Source organism: Lissotriton helveticus, chromosome 2_1 (genome assembly GCF_964261635.1).
Source record: "Lissotriton helveticus chromosome 2_1, aLisHel1.1, whole genome shotgun sequence".
NCBI lineage: Eukaryota > Metazoa > Chordata > Amphibia > Caudata > Salamandridae > Lissotriton > Lissotriton helveticus.
The window spans coordinates 788,390,778-788,414,972 of NC_136059.1; the positions used below are offsets into that span (position 1 = coordinate 788,390,778).

At 46.1% G+C, this 24,195-nt stretch overlaps 1 protein-coding gene across 3 annotated transcripts in view; it reads right to left on the reverse strand.

Annotated features, from left to right (window-relative positions):
• MCC (MCC regulator of Wnt signaling pathway) overlaps nucleotides 1–24,195 on the reverse strand; it is a 1,512,525-nt gene that overhangs the window by 153,755 nt on the left and 1,334,575 nt on the right. For all 3 annotated transcript variants that reach the window (XM_078675515.1, XM_078675517.1, XM_078675516.1), the window contains one exon: nucleotides 4,742–4,976. In XM_078675515.1, the coding sequence (XP_078531641.1) occupies nucleotides 4,742–4,976 (235 nt within the window). The remainder of the gene's footprint in view (nucleotides 1–4,741; nucleotides 4,977–24,195) is intronic.

Here is a 24,195-nt window from a genome sequence, read left to right on the forward strand (position 1 = left end):
AGCCCCATGTCACCCCCACCAGGCCCAGCCACCCCTATGGGCCCCGGAGGATGTACAGTGCCTGACCAGATGAATGGTTAACTCGCCTGTCTCATCTCCCCTGAACCCCTCTGCAGCCTGGAGCCACCCACTGAGAAGCCCCGGAGGATGCACTGTTCCTGTCAGAGAGGCCTCGCCTGCTTACATCCCAGTTCAATTCATGTGGGATCCGCACGTGGAGACAGGCTGTGATAGCTTGCGTCAAATCAGAGGACCCGCTGTTAAACTGCAAGTTAGTAAGGATATTGAAACTGGCAGAAAATGAACGACCAAGTTCTAGCACATACACTGCCCCTGTAGCACCCTCGGCTGCCACTGCAACAAGAAACTGCATCTTTTCATTTAAAAATGTTATCCTGCTTTTTCGAAATGTTCGCATTGGACAGGAAAGCTCTAGTCCACCATATGCAGCTCTTAATAGACCAGATATGCAGAAGAGTTAGGGCTTTGGCAGTGCTCCTCTGATACTCAAGAACTCAGTGATCACCTATTTTACCTACTGTGCAATTTTTAACTCTAGCGCTACTATAGGATTTCCTTCTTCTACAATCTAAATTACTATGCAAGGTATATCTATTTAATCTGGGTTTTAATTTTTTTTTTTTTACTTGCTATGGTTTTAATTAACTATGCATTTAAATAAACTTCACTTGTTCCTTACAGGATATCTCACAGACAATCTAACCAATCAGTCAAAGTTGTTTTCTGCCCGTATGCCTCACCACTTTCAAATGTCACTAGCCACTGGTCATTTGTTACAGACGCTTTGTGAATCTCATGGAAATCTGGTGGTACAGGAAGCACTGGCGGAAGCCTCGTAATATAAGGATACACAGACTCATACTCGTTGGCTTTTTAAAGAGGGGTTCATGCTTATAGAGGTGTGGCAGTAGTTTTGGGGGAGGCTTTGTTGTGTTGGTAGGGATGTGTGTGTGGGTTAATGAGATATGGGCTTTTTCCTTGCTGGCCTCTAGATGTAGGCAAGAGCATGTGTGAATACACAGATTTAATCAGCCTTGTATAGGGCCTTCGTCCCCACTCCTCCACCTCCTGTCATTTTGTGCACTTTGTTGGCTCCAGATAGCCAAACAATCTCAATTCAAGGCACTCTGCTTTTACCATAATGCATTTTAAGCCAGAGGCCCTTTCTTCATTCAGTAACGAATTGTAGTTTATGTTTCTTAGTGTCGCTTCGCTCCTCTACAGCCCATCTGAGAAGAGTACACCCCTTTAAAAAAAAAGTTGGTCACGGGTGCGTCCCTTCTCCTATCTTAACAGCTAAATATAGGAACAGCCTTTCTTTTAAGCACACGCTCAAACTATCTGCACTTCCGTAAGAAAATCAAAGCCTGCCTTTTCTGTTCACGTACTATAAACTTATCTTGCCCTTTGTAATCTCCTGGCACCAGGATGCCCAGGTGGGTATCAGTCGCGCTGCAGAGATTCAGATTCAATGTCGACGTTGCCTACTGTTGAATATTAGCTTTGTTTCTCCTGAGGCACAATTCATAGCCCAGGATTTGAACTTAATTTCTTTTTTGCAGCAGCACGCGGAGTACGTTTAATGTATTTTGTACTACTCCGTGTAAGATTAAATGTACAGGTCTCTGTAGTTATTTCCTGTACTTTAATTGTCTTCAAGCGCGCCTCTGTGTCTTTACAATGACCGTTTCCCCCCAAAGTATTATTATTTGTGATACACGTTTCTGGAAATGTAAGTAGCATTTATTTCATATAACCATTGGGATCTAAATGCATGAAAAGCCTCTAATCCCACAATTTGTTGCTACTTTTCGTATGCATTGGTAAAGATTAATTCAATCAATCAATCAATCAATCATGCCATTTGTATAGCGCACTACTCACCCGGGAGGGTCTCAAGGCGCTTGGGGGGAGGGGTATGCTACTGCTCGAACAGCCAGGTCTTGAGTTGTTTCCTGAAGGCGAGATGGTCCTGGGTCAGCCGAAGGTGGATGGGGAGGGAGTTCCAAGTCTTGGCAGCCAGGTAAGAGAAGGATCTTCCTCCGGCGGTGGCTCTTCGGATGCGTGGTACGGCTGCGAGGGCGAGGCTGGTGGACCGTAGCTGGCAGGTGGGCGTGTAGAAGGTCAGGCGGTCGTTGAGGTACTTGGGGCCCAGGTCGTGGAGAGACTTGTGTGCGTGGGTGAGGAGCCGGAACGTGATCCTCTTGTCGACGGGGAGCCAGTGCAGGTTCCTCAGGTGGCTGGAGATGTGGCTGCGTCGGGGGACATCCAGGATGAGTCGGGCGGAGGCGTTCTGGATGCGCTGGAGTCTTTTCTGTAGCTTGGCTGTGGTTCCAACGTAGAGGGCGTTTCCGTAGTCCAGTCGGCTGGTGACGAGTGCCTGGGTGACAGTCTTCCTGGTCTCGGTCGGGATCCAGCGGAAGATCTTGCGAAGCATACGCAGGGTGTTGAAGCACGATGAGGAGACGGCGTTGACTTGTCTGGTCATCGAGAGGGAGGGGTCCAGGATGAAGCCCAGGTTGCGTGCGTGGTCGGTTGGCTTGGGTGCGGTGCCCAGGGCTGGGGGCCACCAGGAGTCGTCCCAGGCGGAGGGCGAAGATCCCAGGATGAGGACTTCCGTCTTGTCCGAGTTCAGTTTCAGGCTGCTGTCCATCCACTCGGCGACGTCTTTCATCCCTTCGTGTAGGCAGGTTCTGGCGGTGTCGGGGTCTCTGGTGAGGGAGAGGATCAGCTGGGTGTCGTCGGCGTAAGAGATGATGTTGAGGTTGTGCTGGCGTGCGATGGCTGAGAGAGGTTTCATGTAGATGTTGAAGAGGGTGGGGCTGAGTGAAGATCCTTCTTTTTTGCCCTTCACAGTGAGTGACTACAAAGCCCCATCACTTTAACCCAATACCTGTTACGCATTTGATTAAGCATATAATGTCAAATAAATGGTTCTTCACGCGTTGGCTCTTTCGATTCTCACAGTCCACCCAGTCAGTCAAAAGTCTAAATAATGTGACAAACACTCAGAAACTAACCAACAGCACAGCTCCAGCCAAGTAAATGCAGTCCCTCTTTTGCCCAATCCACAAAGATTTATCGGAGTGGTTATTTTTTGCTCTTTTTTTCAACCTGACATTACATGCAAGATTCACAAAGCATTTCTCTAAGTATATGTGTTTTACTCTAGCCTTTTGTGTGACTGACTCGTGACTTTCCAAGACGGTCAGTCAGGAACCAAGTCACAAACCATTTTTTATGAGTGAAAAATGACGGAAGGCCATGTCAAACTGTATACTGAATGTTATAAACAATTTCTGTCAAACCTGTAGTTTTTGGGCAATTTCTTATTGTAAATTTGCTGTAAAATGCACCATTTGGTCTATTTTTTAAGTCACTCTTACACTGCACATTTGCTGAACTGCGAGGCGTATTGTTTACAATTCAGTGGGCTTACAACCCACCCACAACATACCATTAGTTGTTTTTGCTGTCACTCTCAATTGCAATCTTTTGATTGCTTAGATCCCAAAGGTTTCTCTTATTTTCTTGTGTTAGCTCATCCCTGGAGCATGGACCAAGCACACCTGTTCTTTCTAGTCGTTTTGCAACACTCTATATTTTTTTTGTTTAAAAATGTTCCTGGAAGTGCAATGTGCTTTTCTACTATTAGCACCGGCATGCAGCTTCTTTATGTTGCTTTCACCCTAATTGCCATTTCTATTGACACTTTAGTTACATACACCCACACCTGTACTACTCTATGCTACTCCACTCCATTCTACTCAATCCCACTCCATGCTAATGTATTCTACGTCACTCCACTCCACTCTAATCCACTCTACTCTATGCCACTCTACTCTACACCACTCCACACTGGTAAAACACCTTCACCCCGCATCCGTGTCCCCGCATGCTGTCACAAAGCGGTCGTTACAACGACCGCGTTCTGACAACGCATACCATTACTCCACAAGTCCGCACAGACTGGAGTTGGAATAGTACATTTTACTATTCCAACATCCAGCGCCCCCCCTCCACAAGTCGTTGTAACAACTTGCGGAGTAATTGTATGCGTTGTCACAATGCGGCCGTTGTTACGACCGCGTTCTGACAGCATGCGGGGTGATTGTATGCGGGATGAAGAGACATATTCCTCCACACTACACCACTCCAACCTCACTCTATGCTACTCTATGCCATTCAACTCTATCTGCTATGCCACTCTCCTCTATGCCACTCTAAACCACACAGCTGCCTTTTAGCCATGCTGAGCAGCAGCCACGTTGCAGTACACCACAGCTAAAAGGCATTCGCAAAGCCAATAGCTCTCACATAGGTGAGACTTATTGGCGTTGCCAATGCTTGTTTTCAAATTGTTCTTGAGGTTAGTATACAGGGAGCAGATTTAGGATGACTTGCTTTAAAGTATTGGTATATTTTGGAAGCTTCCATTTACAATTGGCTGGAAAACATTTTAAACACTTTCTATGAGAAGATTTGTTGAAAAAAAGTAGCACTTCAGATTAATAAAACAAAAAAATATTGATAGAAAATCAAAGGGTAGCTGGGCTTGTACAAATGGTCTCTCTTGACTCTTCGAATGAGGTACCAATTTTCTATGCTTTCATCCGGCCGTTTGGCCACCTGGATATGCCTTTGGAAAGTGACTCCTACCAGGGAACCACAAATCAAGTTTCACAATAAAAGAGCAACACATGCATTCAGTCTTACATACCTTCATGGCCATCAGCTCTTGCATCAAGACTGCGTTTTCTAAATCTAGTCTCTGGTTGTCTCCTCGTGGTTTGACATCATAGCTGAGAGGGTCAATGTGGATGCTCTCCAACTCCAGCATGGTGAGCTTGACTGCCGCGCGGTCATTCTTCAGCTGCTGGATGTAGTCCTTCAGCCGCTGCTCATCCTCTTTGGTGAACTCGGTGTCACAGCTACTCGCTGTGGAACTGGTAGTGCTGGGAAGATTAAAGAGAAACAAAGGTAAACCCTTGTACCCCATTTTATTAGATTAACTTACTCTGCTAACGCAAACTCAATGTGAGGGGGAAAAGTCAGTAGCGTAGCTAGGGGGGCTGTGGGGGCAGACCGCCCAAAGCGGCACAACCTTAGGGTGTGGCAGCCCCCCCCTCCTGCTGTTACCTGCGGCCGTCACGGCCGCAACAATCAGCAGTAACACCTTCCCCCGACCCCGGCTCTTCAATCAGGCCACCCCGGGCGGAAAATTCAGTGGCCGCCATAGGCGGCCTAAGGCCTAGCTACGCCTCTGGGGAAAATTGTGGCTAGTTGAATAATCAGAGCTCTGTTCATTTCAAATAAAGATTTGCCAATGTATTTCTCAAGTCTCCTCAACCCGTGTATTCAACATGCTACGTGCCTGAACCATGACAAACATATGCACATGTTTTAGAATAAATGGACAGAGAACATGAAAGAGCTGGATATTATCTTTGCTGCATCCCTGAATGGTACCTCTTTGCTTCTCAGAAGGAAAGGGAGTAACAGATGCCAAAGTGGCATGGTCAGTCACATCCTCACACCATCCATTCACATGCAAACTCATGCAAGGCAGCCTGGAGCAAATCAGTGCCACAGAAGTCCCAGTTTTTAATTTATCAACTTCTCCAATTCACCATAAAACGTTGAAAACAGTCCCCGTAGGCAGGCATTCTTGGCTGTTATGTTAGTTAAAAGGCTTCTAATTTCTACCAGGCAAACCAAAGGCACCAGAAACAGAAGAGAATTTGCCATTTAGAATATTAATGCGTGCGTGTGTCTTTGTGTGTGTTTTTTGCGTGGGTAGTTAGAATACTTCCATACTGACAAGCAGGGATGGGGACAGCTTCATCACACAGGAGGATTCACTTAAGGCCTCAATAAAGACTGGCTGGGCTAGTGAGGTCATATGTAAACAAGCATTTACAATGCAATGGTTTCGCCTTTTGAAAAGTTTGAGCTATTGGCATTGTTAATGACAAAAGTTGTATTTATGTGTTGGTTTTGAAAACAGATAAATAAATGGCATTGTCATTTACAATGCCAATAGTTTAATCTCTGGCAAATGCCACACAAAAACACACAGACCCCCACACACACACAGACCCACACACAGACCCACACACACCAACAGAGCCCCCCCCACACACACACACAGAGACACACACACACAGAGCCACACACACAGAGCCACACACACACAGACCCACACACACACAGACCCCCACACACACAGACCCCCACACACACAGAGCCACACCCTGAGCCACACACACACACCCAGAGCCACTCACACACCCTATGCCTGGAAATAAGGATAGCATACTGGGTGGCAGCAGCCGGGTTTGCTTTGAAGTGGTAAACCGGGGCCCAGGGCACATCTCGTTTTCTTTGGAGGTTCTCACTTTCTAAGCCAGGGGTTGGTAGCGCTTCTGTGACCCCTTATGGTGGTGTGTGACGGGGGTGTAGCCTATGTACAACAGAGTACACAGTCAGTGAGGGCGGTACACTGGCATGCAGTTGCTTGGGTCAGTTGGTGATATGGAACTTATATTACGATTTCACAGGAACTATTCTGGTCCCAACCAAGCACTGAACCAGAGCACATCGAACAGGACATGAGGCAATCTCAGATGCTTGAATTAGTATAGGGGGATAGGCCACTCAACAGAACGGGAAGCGTCATAGCGAGGTGGGTCCGCTAGAATGCTGTGGCCACAACAAAAAACCTTTAAATGATCTACAGGCTCAGAGGAGGCCTATTGAAGGAGTGTCAAACTAAATACTGGAACTGAAAATAAAATTATTTCTTTATCCAGCGAAACCAATGAGAGATTTAAGTTGTTCACATGGCTAGATGCAGAAATTTAATAAGAAGCCTATGAGGCAGCAATGGAGTAACCAATGAGCTTCCGGGAAGCCAATGATTGAACACAATGGCGGTGGTGCACGTTAATGTGTTGCAAAAGACGCATGCAGATCGCAAGGGGTGGAAATAAACGCGGTGCTACATTACACCCCCACAACAGCCAGGAAATTATTACACTCCTATGCGAAGTGTGTATATTATTGCCGTACGAGCAATCATTAACTTTTCTTAAGGTCACATTTCAAGGTATCGAAACCCAACCCCTTATAGAATTCCTAAATTCAACCAAACTGCTGAGTCACATACATTAATACTAGGTTAATTTCGTACCCTACCTCGTATCTGGGGTAAATGTGTGATGGAGGGATTAGTTGCATGTTAAAATGTTTACAAATAGAGGTGTGCCTGGTCGAGATTTGTAAAGCCTCTGTTGTAGGTGCACGCTTTGGAAAATCCTTTTGCAGGCCATGTTTGTATCCCCCACAGACATGTCTACAGACAGCCGTCCACACTCCGAAGGTTCCCCCGCTGTCTGCAGACACCATATCCCTAAATAGCAGCCATTAGAAACTGCCTGACAGGTTTAACAGCCCCAGCCCCGTTTGGACCAGACAACCGCCCGCCCGCCTCCTTTTGGAAAGTTTCCACAGACACGGATCTTCTGTAAGCTAGCCTAGTGACAGCCCCTACCACCACGGGACAATTTCTACACACAAACAAGATTGCCCTCCCATACAAGGTTGTAGACACGTGCTTTTCTGTACATACCACCCTCGCCTGAAGGTTCGTTTAGAATGCCCGCCTTAAGATGAAATTGCAGGACGTGCTCCACCAAAGAACCATTCACACAGCACCATCCGCTGTAAACCAGTGCAAAGACCACTCTCTCCTACATACTAGTCCACAGACCACCAATTCCCTGGAGAGACGCCCAAAGAGCACCATCCCCTACGTACCAGTTTACATAATCCTCTCCTACAAGACCATTTTATCTTACAGACCGGTCTACAAACCAATTTACAGGCATCTGCCCCTATTGACAAGCAGACACTTCTGCTTCACAGACTCGCCTGCCTACAGTCCTCTTCTACAGGTCAAGTTACAAACTGCCCTTCTGTAAAGAATACACAGAAACCACACCTCTCCTGGTTGGGTTCGTCTATAGATAGTCCTGCCTTACAGATATGTCCACAGGTCACCTATCCCCACAGATCTGTTGACTGACGGCCCTCCTCCGCAGACCAGTCTACAAGCAGCCTCCATCTGCGCTTTTTGTTTCCCTCAAACCCTCGATATCTGAACAGCTGATGAAGCTCATTAAATCATTAATTGCGCCCGATGCCGACTCACGCTCTCCCCTGCAGCTGTCACTCTCCCCTCTCCAGCTATGCATCGCCCGGCCGTCTTGCCTGATACGCCTTCACGGAACCTTGCATAGTAGTGATGTCGCTCAAGCCTCCTGCCCTCATCTCCCACTCCGCCTCACCTCCGACGCTACCAACATCTGCGCGTCCATTTCACTCACCTCTCCACCCCCCCTCAACAACTGTTCTCAGCCATTGGTCACCTTTAGCTGGTGCCCCTCCCTCTCCCGTCCTCAACCGACTCCCTCCCCGCCCCATCCTCCCTCCCAGACCCTGATACGAAACAGACCTCGCCAGCTCGGCACAGTAACAGCCAAGTGGGAGGCTGCGAGTCTGCGCCCGGAGTTGGGACTGCCCCACTGAGCCAACCCCCGAGTACATTGTAGATAACATCAGAGGAGAGGGGCATCTCGGACTATTGTGTTAATTAAAGGGAAAAACGGTGCACACGAAAATGGCTACCGACATACACAACCGAACGCATGGCACGGCCCGTTCATCGTGGACTAACCGGGCACGCCGCGTCTTCCACCGGAGGACGCCGTACTACACTGGACAGTGTGTTGAGGGGGCTGGGCGGGGTCCGCGACGCCCCCACTTCTTCCTCAAGGTATCACTGGCTTCGTTTCCCCTTCCAAATATAGCCTCAGCTCGAATCCGCCAGTTTCCGACAATGCGCCCCCCTCTCCCCTCCATTAATGGTTTCTGCCTTGCGGGAGCTCCGCCCCACCAGGGCACCCCTTCTCTGGGGGTCATCAGCTGCGGGCACATGCGAGTAAACAAGCAGGCGACCCACAGACCCAGGCTGATCAGTGAGGATGGGAACTAGGAAGGCGAGAACACGGCATGGCTATATCCAACACGAAACATTGACACTGACGATATATCCGCAAAAGAGCAGGGCCTCTCTCACTTCAAGTGAAATTCGCACAGCAACGGGCACACGGACAGCGGGAGGGGGGACGGGCACACGGACAGCGGGAGGGGGGACGGGCACACGGACAGCGGAAGGGGGACGGAGGAAGGCAGGACAGCAGCAAGCACTCACCAGAGGTCGGGGCATATGACAAAATAAAGGCGGCCCAAAAAAAAAAAAGTAAACGCCCACCGCCGCAATGACGTGCTAAAAGGGGCAGGATGAGAAAAAAAATCGTCGGAACGCCCACGAGTCGCCTCGGTGAATGACGGACAGATCTCTCTTCCAATGGCTAGCCTCCATTTATGGAGCTAGCCAATGGAAGAGAGAGGCGGAACTAAGGCCACACTGTTTCTAACATAAGATTTCGCCTGCGCGAAACGCTGCTGCGCAGCTTTTGACAGGCGAAACCTAAAAATGTAATCAGGTACAAGAAAGTAAAGACACAATGAAAGTGGTCACAGAGTCACTTAATGGTCACTGTCTGCCTTTTAACAACAATTATATTGTAAAAAGAAATAATGAATTCATTTTAATGAATGGTACAAAAAAGGCAGTGTATCACTTGTTCACATCAATTTTAAACTTTGAAATGGAATGTTTAAAGACACGGATGTAGTATGTTTTAACATGTTAAAATGTCAGTGTTTTTAACGGTACAATGTATCTGGTGTTTTGGAACACTGGTTTGGTTTTAACTAACTAAACAATAATGGAATGCTGGACGTGTCGCAGAATGGGGGCTGACATCAGTGAAGAGGGGTGGGCCGAGCTGTGTAAATGCTGCTCTTGGTGGGGCTTTCTCTCTTAGGAGCTACTTCAGGATTATTGTATGCTTCTGTGCGTATGGAGACCTCGGTTTTACTGTGCTTCTACCTTTAAGAGAGTATACATTTTAATCTGGGCTTGGTGGCTGTTCTGCATGATGGGCAAAATATTTTCTTTGTATCAAATTGTAAAATACACTTTTTTATGTAATGTGTAATCAAGGCATAATTTCAGATGCTGGCCTTTCTCTTAACAATAAAGAAAGAGAATAAGGGACTAAAATGGCATAGTGAGATTAAATTCGTAATGCATTTGTGGGCACATTAAAACAGTCCTGGGTACAATGCACATAACCTCTTTGTGCATCACAATTACAGCCTCGTAATTGGTCTGCTGATTGATCACGAGCCAGTGAGTTCTCGCACACAAGAGGGATTTGGTAGTGAAACTGTAGTGCCTTTCTACGTTAATTTACAGTTATCTAATTTGTTGAAATTAAAATTGTGGCGCCAAGCCTCAGGATGCCTTGGAAAGCCAGCTCGAGTTTTTTTTTTGTAGGAACGGCCAGGTGGAGATGCGAGAAGAAATGGTGCAGTTGATGTGCCATTGGAGCTTGAGGTAGTGTCAACCATGGCGCCTAGCGTTGTGCATGGATTGCTTGGTGGAGTTCACATTTGCCTGTGGTTTGCTTTTAGCTAACTGTACCGCATTTTCTTTATGTTTGTGTCCATCTAGTCCAAAATGTGTGAAACACATAGCTAATAATTCCAGATTTTTATGATCACCTGAAAGGCATATGCAAATGTGTGTGAAAAAAGTTGTTACAATCAACGTTCAGAACCTTCACGGTCGCATTAGGTGCAGGTATATAAGAGGACAGACGATTGGGGGTGGGGCACCGACTTGAAACTCCTTAGACAAGTCGTGAACTGTTGATACATTTATGAGCAAACATCCTAGTATAGAACATTGGTTTCAGCCTTGTTATGCAAACTAAGATTACATCTAGATATACCCCAAATAGCTGGTTTAATGTTGAAATATGCCAATTTAAAAGGTAATATAGGCACATGCATATATGACCGACACCAGATTTACAAGAGATTTTAAATCCTGCATTAATAAAAAAAACATTATACATAATGAGTATGACTGGAAAAGTGATTCATACAAAAAATCGTGATTTGCGTAGACATTCTTCAAAACAAAATTAAGGTGAGTCTGATCGAATAGCAACTAGGGACTTCTACTCTTTAGATCACCATGGGAACTATTGGCAAGACATCTTAGTGGCAAAGGGAACCAAAATGTAATTTACATACATTTCTTGTGTGACATGAACCTTGAATGAAGGAGATGGTTCTTGAGAAAAAAGAGCTAAAAGTGTGTGGTAGGCGTGCCAATATTTACATACCCTGAAATGTGATTATGTATGTTTTAAACTCTTAATGGTTAATATGTGCAGTACGAGAATGAGAACTATATTGTCCCATTTGTAACTTTTTAAATGTTTTTTGTGGATGCCATTCGGACCCCAAGATCACATTTTTAGTTAACTTTGATTGCACATTTTGTCAATTCAAGAATTAAGATTTTCATAGCCCTGATTGCAAGAGAGCAGGCAAGCAGTTAAGAAATTATACTTTACTAAAAAAAAAAAAAATCAGGAAGATCAGGAAAAAGGTATCCACAGGCACTGTGAAATAAATTGCAGGTGTTGGCCATATCAGTTGCATCTGATCGTCAGCAACAGGGCGAAAGAAACACTAGGGAAGGAACTTTGTAGTAATGCAATATCTGCATGAAGTAGTTGATCACAAGTGCAGCAATTCCACTAACAAAATGTTCGGACTGAAAAATGTCTACCACATACCGGGGTTTGCAATGCAAATAAGTTTGGATTATATATTTATGGTGTTATTTTCCTGTGCTCAATTTTTTTCTCTTAACCTCACAAACGTTACAACTAGAACGCCTCTAGGTACATTCATCTGAATAAATAGATACAGAACTATTTAAACTTTAAGGGCTTAGAATAATTTCACATTAAAATTTCACAGCACAAACTGTACACCTTAAGGGAGTAGTCTGTCTTCTCTAATGGGAAAACCAAAAAAAACGTATCTGAAAGGTGCAAGTGAAGTTCACATTTATTGCACTGTCTGAGAAATACATTAAAAATTCAAGTTTAAAGTGAGGCAATATGTTTTTTCCAAGAGACATGAAACTTCTGCAGGTAGATAATATTGCATTTATTTTACCCATCAACCCATGTAGCTGAGGATTGCCAACTAAAAAGGCCAAGGATAATATTTGATATCTCTGTTAATCAATCTTCATTGGGCATTTGTTTGAAACCATGTACTATTAATTTTAAATGAAAACGGAAAGCGAAGGCAGCACGGGCAGCACAGAACACAGTGTACAGATGTTAAGGATGGTTCTAGGATTTATAATTGTGGATTACCAATGAAACGCTCAGACAGGCCTGTGTTCCTACTCAGTGAAACCCCTACTGAAGGAAGACAGTTTTAATAACAGAGGGATTCAATCCTCCTCTACCATCTTGCTTACTCTTTCTGAAATCCTCTTCCATGGAATACACCTGTTTCTTCAGGGAAGAGCAGCAAGTACTGTAACATAAGCAAGGCAATTGGGAGGTGGGTGTAAACTAGAGGCAAAGCTGTGCATGTTGTGGCCCCAGATACTTTATCCCTTTTTTTAGGTCTCGGCTAGCAAGGCTGCGCACATGCGCAGTTCGCTCGGCGAGGTTTTATGTTTTTCAGTAGCTTTCAGTAACGGGCTTTAAGCCCCGCCCCTCTTTTCCATTGGCCGCCATCACCATTTATGCTAAACGGTAGCCAGCCATTGGGAAAGAGGTTTGTGTGACGTAGACTTTTTTCTGTTTGAGACGGCTCACTTGGACGGGATCACCTGATTTCCTTCTGAAGTAAAAGGTTTCTTATCTTTATGGGGCCATGTTTAAACACTTTGCCCCATAAAGATAAGAAACCTTTTACTTCAGAAGGAAAGCAGGCGAGCCCGTCCAAGTGGGCCGTCTCAAAAAGAGAAAAGTCTACGTTCTGGGGCACCGTGCACGGGACGCCTGCCCAGGTTCCTGTGAGAGATTAGGGCCAAATCTCGGAGCAGCTATAGGACAAACCGGCCATTGCTTGAGGCTCGAAATGTTCTCCCCGTCTTAACTGGACATCTGGGCTTACTTTGTAACCAGGAATGAGTCGAATTGTCAGGTAGGATGGGCTGACTCTCGTCGGTCCGCGCGTGAAAGCCGTGTTCCCGCTTCCCCCTTAGCAAGTCACGCTGTTTAAAGGTGCAGCCATTGCTTGAGGCTCGAAATGATCTCCCCGTCGTAACTGGACATCTGGGCTTACTTTGCGACCAGGAATGAGTCGAATTGGCAGGTAGGTCCGCGCGTGGCAGCTGTGCTCCTGCTCCCCCTTAGCAAGTCACGCTGTTTAAAGGTGGTTGCTCTGGTCACTCTTTTTGAGCTGAGAAAGGTGTAACACTTCCTGTCACTGAAGGTTCGCTTCTGGCTGTGTGTCTGATCTTAGCACTGCACCAAAGGAGTGTGGGTCCGTGACAGACTGGAACCAGCTGTTGCGTGTTCCAGTTGCATTACCCATGCTGATGCTGAAGGGAAGTGCAGCTGTGCGTTACATTTACGTCTAGGGCAGGCTGCGTAATATTACCTGCAGATGTTTCTGACCGGTGAGAGTGGGGCATGTGTTTTTGAAATGGCTCGTAGAGGAGAGTGAGTGTCTTTGGAGGTGGAGTGGCAGAGGGGAAGCGTGATTTACAGTGCGGACCCATTGGAAGCCCCGTCATAGCACCCTCTGGTGGCGAGGTCTTAGACTCCTGTGCTGCATTTGTTGCAATAGCCATAGTTCACTTTTCTTCATCTCAGCGCAGCCCAGGGCTTCAAGTGGGCCGGGTTCTGATGGGTCTCAGACCTGGAAGTAATTAGAAACTCGTATCGAAATGGGTCCCTATATTGGTCCCTGTATTCATGTCCTTAACTTTCTAGGCAAAACCACTGATTGATTGACTGTAAACAACCGTAAAGTAACCCGTGTCAGCAATACAACCCCTGTTTATACTTCATGTGGTTATGTGTAATTGTAAAGCACACTGTCATCCAGGTGGGTATCCCGGCACTGCTGCCCATGCAAAACTAGTTTTATTGTCGATTCTCGTGAGATTTCTCGGGTGTTCCTTTGGAAAGGGGGTGGTGACATGGTTTATTCTATCCTAGGGAGCTGTGGTGATCTCGCTTGATGGAATGTGGGGGTGCCTGAAGTACTGCCTTCCGTGGCTGCTAGTAGGGCTGCAGCAAATTATTTGTGTGATTGGTGAATCTTGGAAGGTTAGGTTAAAAGTTAGATGTGGGGTGCTAAGATCTGGGGGGGCTGTTGAGAGAGTGTTTTATGGGCGAGGAGGCATCTGTTTCAGGGGGCAGCATAGAATGTTGGAATCATTGTGGGGTGCTGATTATAGGGTCATTCACCAGTGAGGAGCAGACGGCTGTGGTGCCATGGTAGGCAGCTGCCATCCCATGCGGGGCTGTAGTAAGAGCTCTCGTACTGTGGTAACAAGTGCGATGTCATAGTACCAGTGCATTGGCAGCTCTAGACGGGTAAAGCCAGAGGCAAAGACGAGATCTATAGTGATCAACAGCAACAAACCCTCCACCCCATGCTTGAGTTCTGGGCTGACAACCCACTACTCCACCTGCTCTTAAGTTCTGGGAGTAACCATCTTGCATTGCCAGTGATGCCTAGTGTCATCCCACTCTTTCGATTCCCACAACTACGCCCATGCATGAAGAGCAAACGAAACAGCCGCCCTTGGATATGAAATGCTCTGACAACCCCCCTCCCCTCCAACAGAACGAAACCGTTCCACCCGGCACTCTTCCCATCTTGAAATGCTGACACAAGTACCCTTCCTCCTGTCCCTCAGGCTGAGTGGTCGCTCCCCAGTGTCCCCTCGTGACACTCGGTATCGTTGTGCTGCTTTTGCCCTTGAAATCTGCCTAATTCCATTTGCCTGCTGTGTGCCTGCTTGCCGAGTTGTTCTTTTTGCAATTTAATTAATTATATGTGCCGCTTTCACTGTTTGTGCGCGTTTTGACTAGCGCGACGCTGTGCTCCCCCCTCCGCCTCCATTTTGTTGTTGTTGTGATCCCTGGAGCCCGCCCCGCCTCCCAGCTGAGCCGCCCTCCCACTGACCAGATCAGCGCTACAGAACCTGAGAGCGCCGTGACTCGCTCCTGTCCCTCAGGCTGAGTGGTCGCTCCCCAGTGTCCCCTCGTGACACTCGGTATCGTTGTGCTGCTTTTGCCCTTGAAATCTGCCTAATTCCATTTGCCTGCTGTGTGCCTGCTTGCCGAGTTGTTCTTTTTGCAATTTAATTAATTATATGTGCCGCTTTCACTGTTTGTGCGCGTTTTGACTAGCGCGACGCTGTGCTCCCCCCTCCGCCTCCATTTTGTTGTTGTTGTGATCCCTGGAGCCCGCCCCGCCTCCCAGCTGAGCCGCCCTCGCCCCTCCCCCTCCACTCTCCACATATGACAGTAGTTCCCGCGCGCAGCGTTCACGCGCAGCGTCCGCGCCCAATCCGCGCCGAAGGTGCGCCAAAGGTAAGCCCGTCTACGCCCGTCCGCGCCTGAACCGCGCCCAGCGCCATTCAGCGCCAGACCCCCTGGTCCCCGTCCCTCCCAGCCCTCCCGCATTACCTACGATGCCGCCTCCCTCCTAGCCCTTAACCCCGGTCGCGCCCCCAACTGCGTCAACGCCGCCCCTGGACACACCCATGGACCTTTCTCTTGCTACTCCTGCAAATTCATCGGCACCAACAACATCTCCGCTACGACCACAACACAGATTCCCGACCCCAACCACCTACAGTGCATCCTTCTCAACACCCGATCGGTCCACAGGCACGCCATTGACCTATGGAATCTACTAGACACCATCTCTCCAGACGTCGCCTTCCTAACGGAAACATGGATGAATGCTTCCTCCGCACCGGACATCACCATTGCCATCCCTGGAGACTATAAGATCACCCGCAAAGACCGTACCAGCCACACAGGAGGAGGAATCGCTATTGTCCACAAGAAATCAATCCGCATCTCAACCAGCTCTGACGCCAACCTCGCCAACTCCGAACACCTTCACTTCCAGATCCACATTGACCCCAAGACCACACTCAGAGGCACCCTCCTCTACAGACCACCAGGACCCCGTGCAAAATTCAGTGAAGACATCACGGACTTCATCACTCCTCACGCGCTCCCCTCCAAAGACTACATCCTTCTGGAAGACCTCAACTTCCACCTTGAAAAGAACAACGACCGCAACACCACCACCCTCTTGGACAACCTCGCCAACCTCGGACTTAAACAACTGGTCACTTCCCCCACCCACATCGCAGGTCACACACTCGACCCCATCTTCACCTCCAGCAATCATGTCTCCTTCAGCCACACTACGGATCTCCTCTGGACCGACCACAGCTGCGTTCACTTCACCTACAACAAGCCAAAACCCACCAACCACCTCCAACCAACTCTGCAAAGAAACTGGAACAAAATCACCACGGACCAGATCTCCGCATCGCTCCTTCTTAACACCCCAGCCCACTCTTCTAACGTAAACGAAGCCGCCACCAACCTGACCCTATGGTTATCCAACACCGCCGACACCTTAGCACCACTGAAGAAACGTCAAAGCAAACCCGGCAGCAAAAAGGCCTCATGGTTCAATGATGATCTTAAGAAGTCCAAGAAACTCTGCCGCTCCCTTGAAAAGGCCTGGAAAAAAGACCCAACCACCAGCACCAAGGACGCCTTCAAAAACGCCACCCGCACTCACCACCAACTAATCCGAAAGGCCAAGAAAACAGCATTCAAGGATCGACTTGACAACAACGCCCACAACAGCAAGGAACTTTTCAACATCGTCAAGGAATTTTCCAATCCCTCAGCCAACTCCAACGACATCACCCCATCTCAAGCCCTCTGCGACTCCCTAGCCTCATTCTTCCACAACAAGATTGCAGACATCCACAACAGCTTCGACAACCAACCCGGAAACCAACCCACCCTACCATTTGCTGAACATTCTCCCCCGTGAACATCCTTAACGACTGGAACCCAATCTCCATTGAGGACACAATCCGCCTGATGAATTCCATCCACTCAGGATCCCCCACAGACCCATGTCCTCACCACATCTTCAACAAAGCAGACTCCGTCATAGCACCGCACCTCCGAGACGTCATCAACTGCTCCTTCAACACCGCCACCTTCCCGGAAGTCTGGAAACACGCTGAACTCACCGCCCTCCTGAAAAAACCCACAGCGGACCCCACCGAACTCAAGAATTACCGCCCCATCTCGCTCCTTCCATTCCCGGCCAAAGTCATCGAAAAAGCTGTCAACAACCAACTCGCCGCCTTCCTCGAAGCCAACAAATCCCTCGATTCCTCACAATCTGGTTTCCGAGCAAAACACAGCACTGAGACCGCCCTCATCGCAGCAACAGACGACATCCGAACTCTATTGGACAATGGAGACACAGTCGCCCTCATCCTCCTCGACCTCTCTGCAGCTTTCGACACAGTCTGCCACAGCACCCTTTTACAACGCCTCAATAACATCGGAATCCAAGGAAAAGCACTTGATTGGATCACTTCGTTCCTCACCGGAAGAACCCAGAGAGTCCGCCTCCCACCATTCAAGTCCGAGGCCACTGAAGTCATTTGTGGCGTACCACAAGGATCCTCACTCAGCCCCACCCTCTTCAACGTATACATGAGCCCCCTCGCGGCCATCGCCCGCCAACACAACCTCAACATCATCTCTTACGCGGATGACACTCAACTAATCCTTTCCCTCACCAATGACCCCAGCACCGCCAAAACTAACCTACACGAAGGAATGAAAGAAGTTGCCGAATGGATGAAACAAAGCCGTCTGAAACTGAACTCAGACAAAACAGAAGTCCTCATCTTGGGTACATCCCCCTCTGCTTGGGACGACTCCTGGTGGCCGGAAGCCCTCGGAAAAGCACCCATCCCGACAGACCACGCACGGAACCTAGGCGTCATCCTTGATTCTTCACTCTCAATGATCAGACAAGTCAACGCCGTATCCTCTTCCTGCTTCAACACTCTTCGCATGCTCAGAAAAACATTTCGCTGGATCCCCACCGAAACAAGGAAAACAGTCACCCATGCTCTGGTCACGAGCCGTCTGGACTACGGAAACACCCTCTACGCAGGCACTACCGCCAAACTCCAGAAGAAACTCCAACGAATCCAAAACGCCTCAGCCAGGATCATATTAGACATCCCACGCAACGAACACATCTCTGGTCACCTTAAAGACCTCCACTGGCTACCCGTCAATAAGAGGATCTCTTTCCGACTGCTAACCCACGCACACAAATCACTCTATAACATCGGACCAGAATGCCTCAACTCACGACTATCCTTCTACACCCCCTCCCGCCAACTACGTTCTTCCAGCCAAGCCCTCGCCACTGTACCTCGCATCAACAAGACCACCATGGGAGGCAGATCCTTCTCATACCTGGCTGCTAAAACATGGAACTCACTCCCCGCTTACCTCCGCCTTACCCAGAACCACCTAGCATTCAGAAAGCAACTTAAAACGTGGATATTTGACAAGTAATCCTCCTCCCCTTTCTAAGCGCCTTGAGACCCTCTGGGTATGTAGTGCGCTATATAAATTCTCTGACTTGACTTGACTTGACTTCCTCCGCCGTCAAACTTGAAATACTTGCTATCCAGCCTTGACTCAACTCACCACAACAACAAACAAACCTTGAAAATGCAATAGGTCTCGCCTTTCATTAAGTTAAAGCCATTTCCTTTGCTAATGGTATTTTATAGCAAAGCAAATGGCTTCAACTTAAATAAAGGCAATACCTATTGCATTTTTAAATGCTTGTTTTTAAAGTGTTATGTTGTGTTCATCTCCCGTCCGCACTCTTTTAGCCGTTTGGAGAAGCCAGTGGCCTGGTGGCCAGCAGCAAACAGACGGACCTTGATGTATACCATTAAGCAATGTCTCCATCTTTGTCAGGGATACTAACATTCCCTTTATTGTGTTACATGCAGCATGGGGTCCTTCTGGGCATCTGATCAGCTACCAAACCCATGCAGTTTGTACTGCTTTTAAATAGCTGAATCCTAAGCTTTCTTAACCCTGTAAACTACTGTTTTACAGACCAAGTAAATGAGTAACTACTTTGGTTAAGCACAGCTCAGCCGTCTCTACATGCTGTAAGCAAACTTTGGCAAGTGGGTAATATACAGAATTCTTTATAAAGGTATTAGGCATGCAAATAGTGGTCAAATTGTCCTGATATTGGTTTCCATTGCAGTAATCTTATGTTAAGTTAGTTCAGCTAGCCTGCTATAATGTACTGGTGCTATGCCAAGTCTAAGACCTACAGAGCCAAGTTGTAAGAAGTTTCCTGAACCAAAACTTTGTGGTGATCTTAGACACAGAGATTGGCTATTTCAGCACAAATTTGCCCGAGAGGTAAAAAGAGTGACCATCTAGTAATGCATCCTTAACTGATGAAGTAGTGAAAAGGCTGAGGAAGATCGATTTATACTACAGGTTTGATATAGAAGAAGATTTCAGACAAAAGAGGGTGCTTGAGAGGAGAGTGCTTTACAACAGACGTTGAGTATCTTAATGAGGATCCGTTTGTTAATAAGCATCAAGTGAAGCTGTACTAGGTGGTGAGAAATCGATTTTCTTTAAGGGCAATCCAAGATGTGAGCATCCTGCAGCAACACAGACAATGCAAAGAAGACTTAGAAGGCCAAGATAAACTCAATTGCCGTAGTCAAGGCAGGAGCAGACTTTTACTTAAATAACCATAAAATGAAATTCAAAATGAATAAAAGGAAATATTTTCTTAGATATTTTAGGATTATAAAAGCATGTGGATGTGACTTGGGAGATTTAAGCTTCCAAGTTCAGATCTTGATCAAATGTAAACCCTAGTTTATGCACCAATGCCACAGGGGTAAGACGTTCACCTAAACTGGAGTGCCACCAGGTAGAAGCCCACATAAAGGTGGCACCCCCCTAAATCATAATGCAGTCTTTCAAATTCAGTTTTTGTTCATAGAGGAAGCTAAGGTAGTAACCAATTGCAAACCATAATTTTAATGTTTCTTGATTTCCACTCAGCTGCAGATCAATGAAGTAGTCAGCATAGCAAATGATATAGAGCCCAAAATGTCTGATCAGTCAAATTAGGGGAGAAACATACAGATCAAACAAATTAGGACTCAGTGAATATACCTGTAAAACTGCACAGAAGAGATTGTCAAAGAGACACCCCATGCAGACCAATCAGGATATTTCAGTCAGAAAATAGATAAGCCAATCAGGCAACTTGCCTCCAACAGTAACTCCCTACAGACCTGGAAATCAGTGTTGCATGGGAAACTGTGTTAAAGGCTGCACTTAAGCTTAACAGAATAAGAGTGTCAGTGCCTCCCCCTCATTAAAGTAACTTCAATGCTAGGATAGTGTCAGAATCATGCATTGAAAGGCTTTTTGGATGGAATTTCATTGATTAACAAAGAAAGCTGCCTGTTAAATTCATGTTCATATACTTTAGCTGCAAAAGGCAGAACAATATAAGACAATAGTTGCTCAGGTTGAAAGATCAGCAGAACAATATAAGACAATAGTTGCTCAGGTTAAAAGATCAAAAGAAGGTTTTAAAACAAGGGAAATTACCCGAACTTGTTTCCAGATATAAAGACCATTAGCAGTGTCACAGGACAGATTGGTTAAATCACACACATTAATAAAAGATATACAATCTTTGCTAGAGAGGGATTCAGGGGGAGCCTGATATTACTTCTTGGGTTAGATTGTTAGGTGCCTCTCCAAGGCTTTTCAGTCTTATTTAGATTTAGACATAGCCTCCATTTACCATGGGCCAGAAAGCCTATTCTAATGCTTGGAGTATCCCTTTAAAGGAGCAATATCATCAAATGCAGAAGTTATACATTGATTAAAAGTATCAGGGTTCGTTGCTGGGATTCTGACAGTGGGATGCCATAGGGATTTCCACTCTGGGAGACGTTATGTGGGGCACGGTCCTAAAATCGCTTCAGGAGCTTCAGACTGATTGTCAATTACATCGTAACCAGCTTTATAAATACCTGTAGCTACGCCATGCTATATCCCCCTATATATTTAGAACTTCAGGACCTGCTAGAGTTTGTCCGTTGGGGGACAAACTGTTAATGGGAGATTTGGGAACTCATAAGATAAAGAAAATTTACCAATCCCTAATAACACATAGTACTACCACACTGCCCGCCCTTAGGACAGCAAAGTGGGAAGACTTACCCACCATGGAAGAACAGGATTAGACAGAGTCCTGGAGGCCCGCTCGAGGTGACTGTTTCATCCTGGCTAAGTTTAATTCAATTGAAAGACCTCTACAGAGTATATTTGACTAGATATCGATTATGGCGAAAAGGTGTCATTGGCTCCTCTGTGTGCCTCCACTGTGGTGTAGAGGAGGACACCTTCCTACATACTGACATGCTTCTGGTGGGGAGTAGTGTCCTGTCTTGAGGAGGTTCTTTCTTGGGTGGTCCCATTAGATCCAAAGCTGCTTCTGCTCTATAGTACTGAGGGGATAGGAGGTAACCGATATAAAAGATATGTATTATTTTTGGGCCTCACATTGCTATAAAGGGATATCGCTAGACTATGGAGGGACATGGTATGGTCCACCGTGGGAGTCTGGAAGAAAGGGATGGACCACTGCATGGGGCTAGGAGTTGCGTTTTTTTGGGCATGAGGATACACACAAAACAGTCTAAGATTTGGCAGTAGTGGGTTGACTAAAGAGGTCTTATCCTGACACCGGTTTCCACTATGGAGTCCCAACTTGATGCTGAAATACAACTATTTGGTACCAGATCTTGAGAACTTATCGAAGTGGTCCTGTGCTATGTTACATGATGCTGCTATTGCCCAATTGTGAGGTGGGTGGGAGGGGGAACGGGGACAATCTGCCCAAGTTGCAATGGTTCCATCGAGTATGGGAATTTGTTTTAAGATGTCTTATCTTTATATGTAGGCCATTTCGGCCGGCATATTAAAAAAACCTTAATAAAGTTTGTTGTGAAAAAACATATCAGCGTTAACATCAATGTCTGTTGAGAGTGCACAAGAGTGTTCTGCAACAAATTTAGGAGGGTATCTGCAAAATCAGTACAGCAAGATAACTTACTGGTTGGGGTACAAAACAACCAGTCAATATAATGGTCAGAAATCAACTTAATCGCTCCTATTACCCAGAGTTCCATGGTGACAGAACTGTTTAGTGGTGCATTGACTTCACATTAAATTACAGTTACCACACACTTTTACTCATTTTGAAGTAAAAGCCAAGCAACAAAAATAACAACAAATCAAATGCCTAGAAAACAATCCCATCATCATAAAAAACTTTTTTTTCTAGATCTATTGACCTATAAACTGATGCAAAAGAAAATTGCTTTGCATTCAGCAATTGTAATGACATAGTAATCTGCCCCTTCAATCCAAGAGTTTGTGAAAAATATGACATACCATTATACTGAGACGCTTTACGCAGATATTCTTTGCATTGATACATGCTTTTTCTTGAGCTCTACACATTATCACGTTTGGGAATTGGATGTATGGTCGCATTCTCATTTTTTATTACCTCAGAATTAGCCTTCGGTATAAATGTTTAATGGATCACATCACCTTAACACACCCATCATAAATAAAGCAGCCTCCTTGATCCTAACTCAAACTCTCAACAGAAACCTGATGCAACAATTATCTTTACCCTTAATACTTTCACCATTCCTTGATTTGGAATCAGCTCTTGCTTTGGCCTCTCTCCACATATTGCCCTCTGGCTTGTTCACCTTAGAAAGCAACACCATTCAAACCAAAAACATTTCTGAACACACCGTGCTTTCATGTATTAGTTTTAAAGGAGCTTACCCAATGGCTAAGTGGCTACATTGGGAGTCGTTTTGTACACCAAGAACACTGAACGCACAGTTTCCCCATAATCTCTTTTGCTGCTGTGCACAATCTGTACACTCTCAACCAAGTTATGATTACATATCTACAGCATCATGTTACTTTTTGGAAGATATAAAATAAAGAAGTGTTTTTGAAAAGTGTTATACCGCACCAACACAAAAATTCATTCATTAAATGCAATGTGAATTGGGTCTCACACTTGGTAAGAATGGTGCCCGGAACATCTTTCTTCACAAATACATCACATACACATGTTACTACTTCTTTAATGGTGGGCTTCCACACAAACATGTCTTCTACCCATTTTGAGACAAATAATATTTTAATATAATGACGTGAGTGATCTAAGTGTGCTGGCAAAACATGAGAGACCTTAAAAAATATTGTCCAATTGTCTGCCATGCCCTCTCCAGACACAAAACAGGGAAGTCTGGGGGAGACATGGTTCTCAGTTATTTGCCACTCACTCAGCAGACACTGGATACACCCTCCAACCCTTTTCTCAACATCATCATCTTAATGAGGCCACTACAATTTCTCTTTTATTCACCTCTTAGTAAAATTGATCCCCATGGGTCCCTCCTGTGCTGCCTCCAAAAGTCTCTCATTCACCCCTATTGGTGGGACTAACCTATAGCCATGCAACGGTAATCCATTTTCCTCAGACAACTCATTAGCTAACTTACAAAATGGTTAGACCACTTATCTAATGTCCCTCTCTTTAGGCCATCCCTTAAACAAATACCAAAACCTCTTGCATCACCCAATTTGCAGTCTCTTCTTTCCAAATCCGCCTTGTTTCTAAATACAACCACATTAACTCCTAAACCAAAAATTGTGCATTAGTCAATATCATTATCCTGGGGTCCCTCATTTGACTGTGGAGGCAGTTGAGACAATAGTCAGCCCTAACATCCGGCTCTCCAGGAATATATTCAAGTTACAGATTACATGCCAGGGGCTTTGTGGATAACCTTATTGATCAAGCTGTAAATTTCTTACATTTGTTCCCTGACCAATGGTTGATGATCAGACTTAATGTCAATTGGTTTGCCCCACACGTAAGCTGTAAACATCTACACCCCCATACAGGTGTTAACATATCTATTTCTATAACAGAGTATCTTTTCTTAATAGA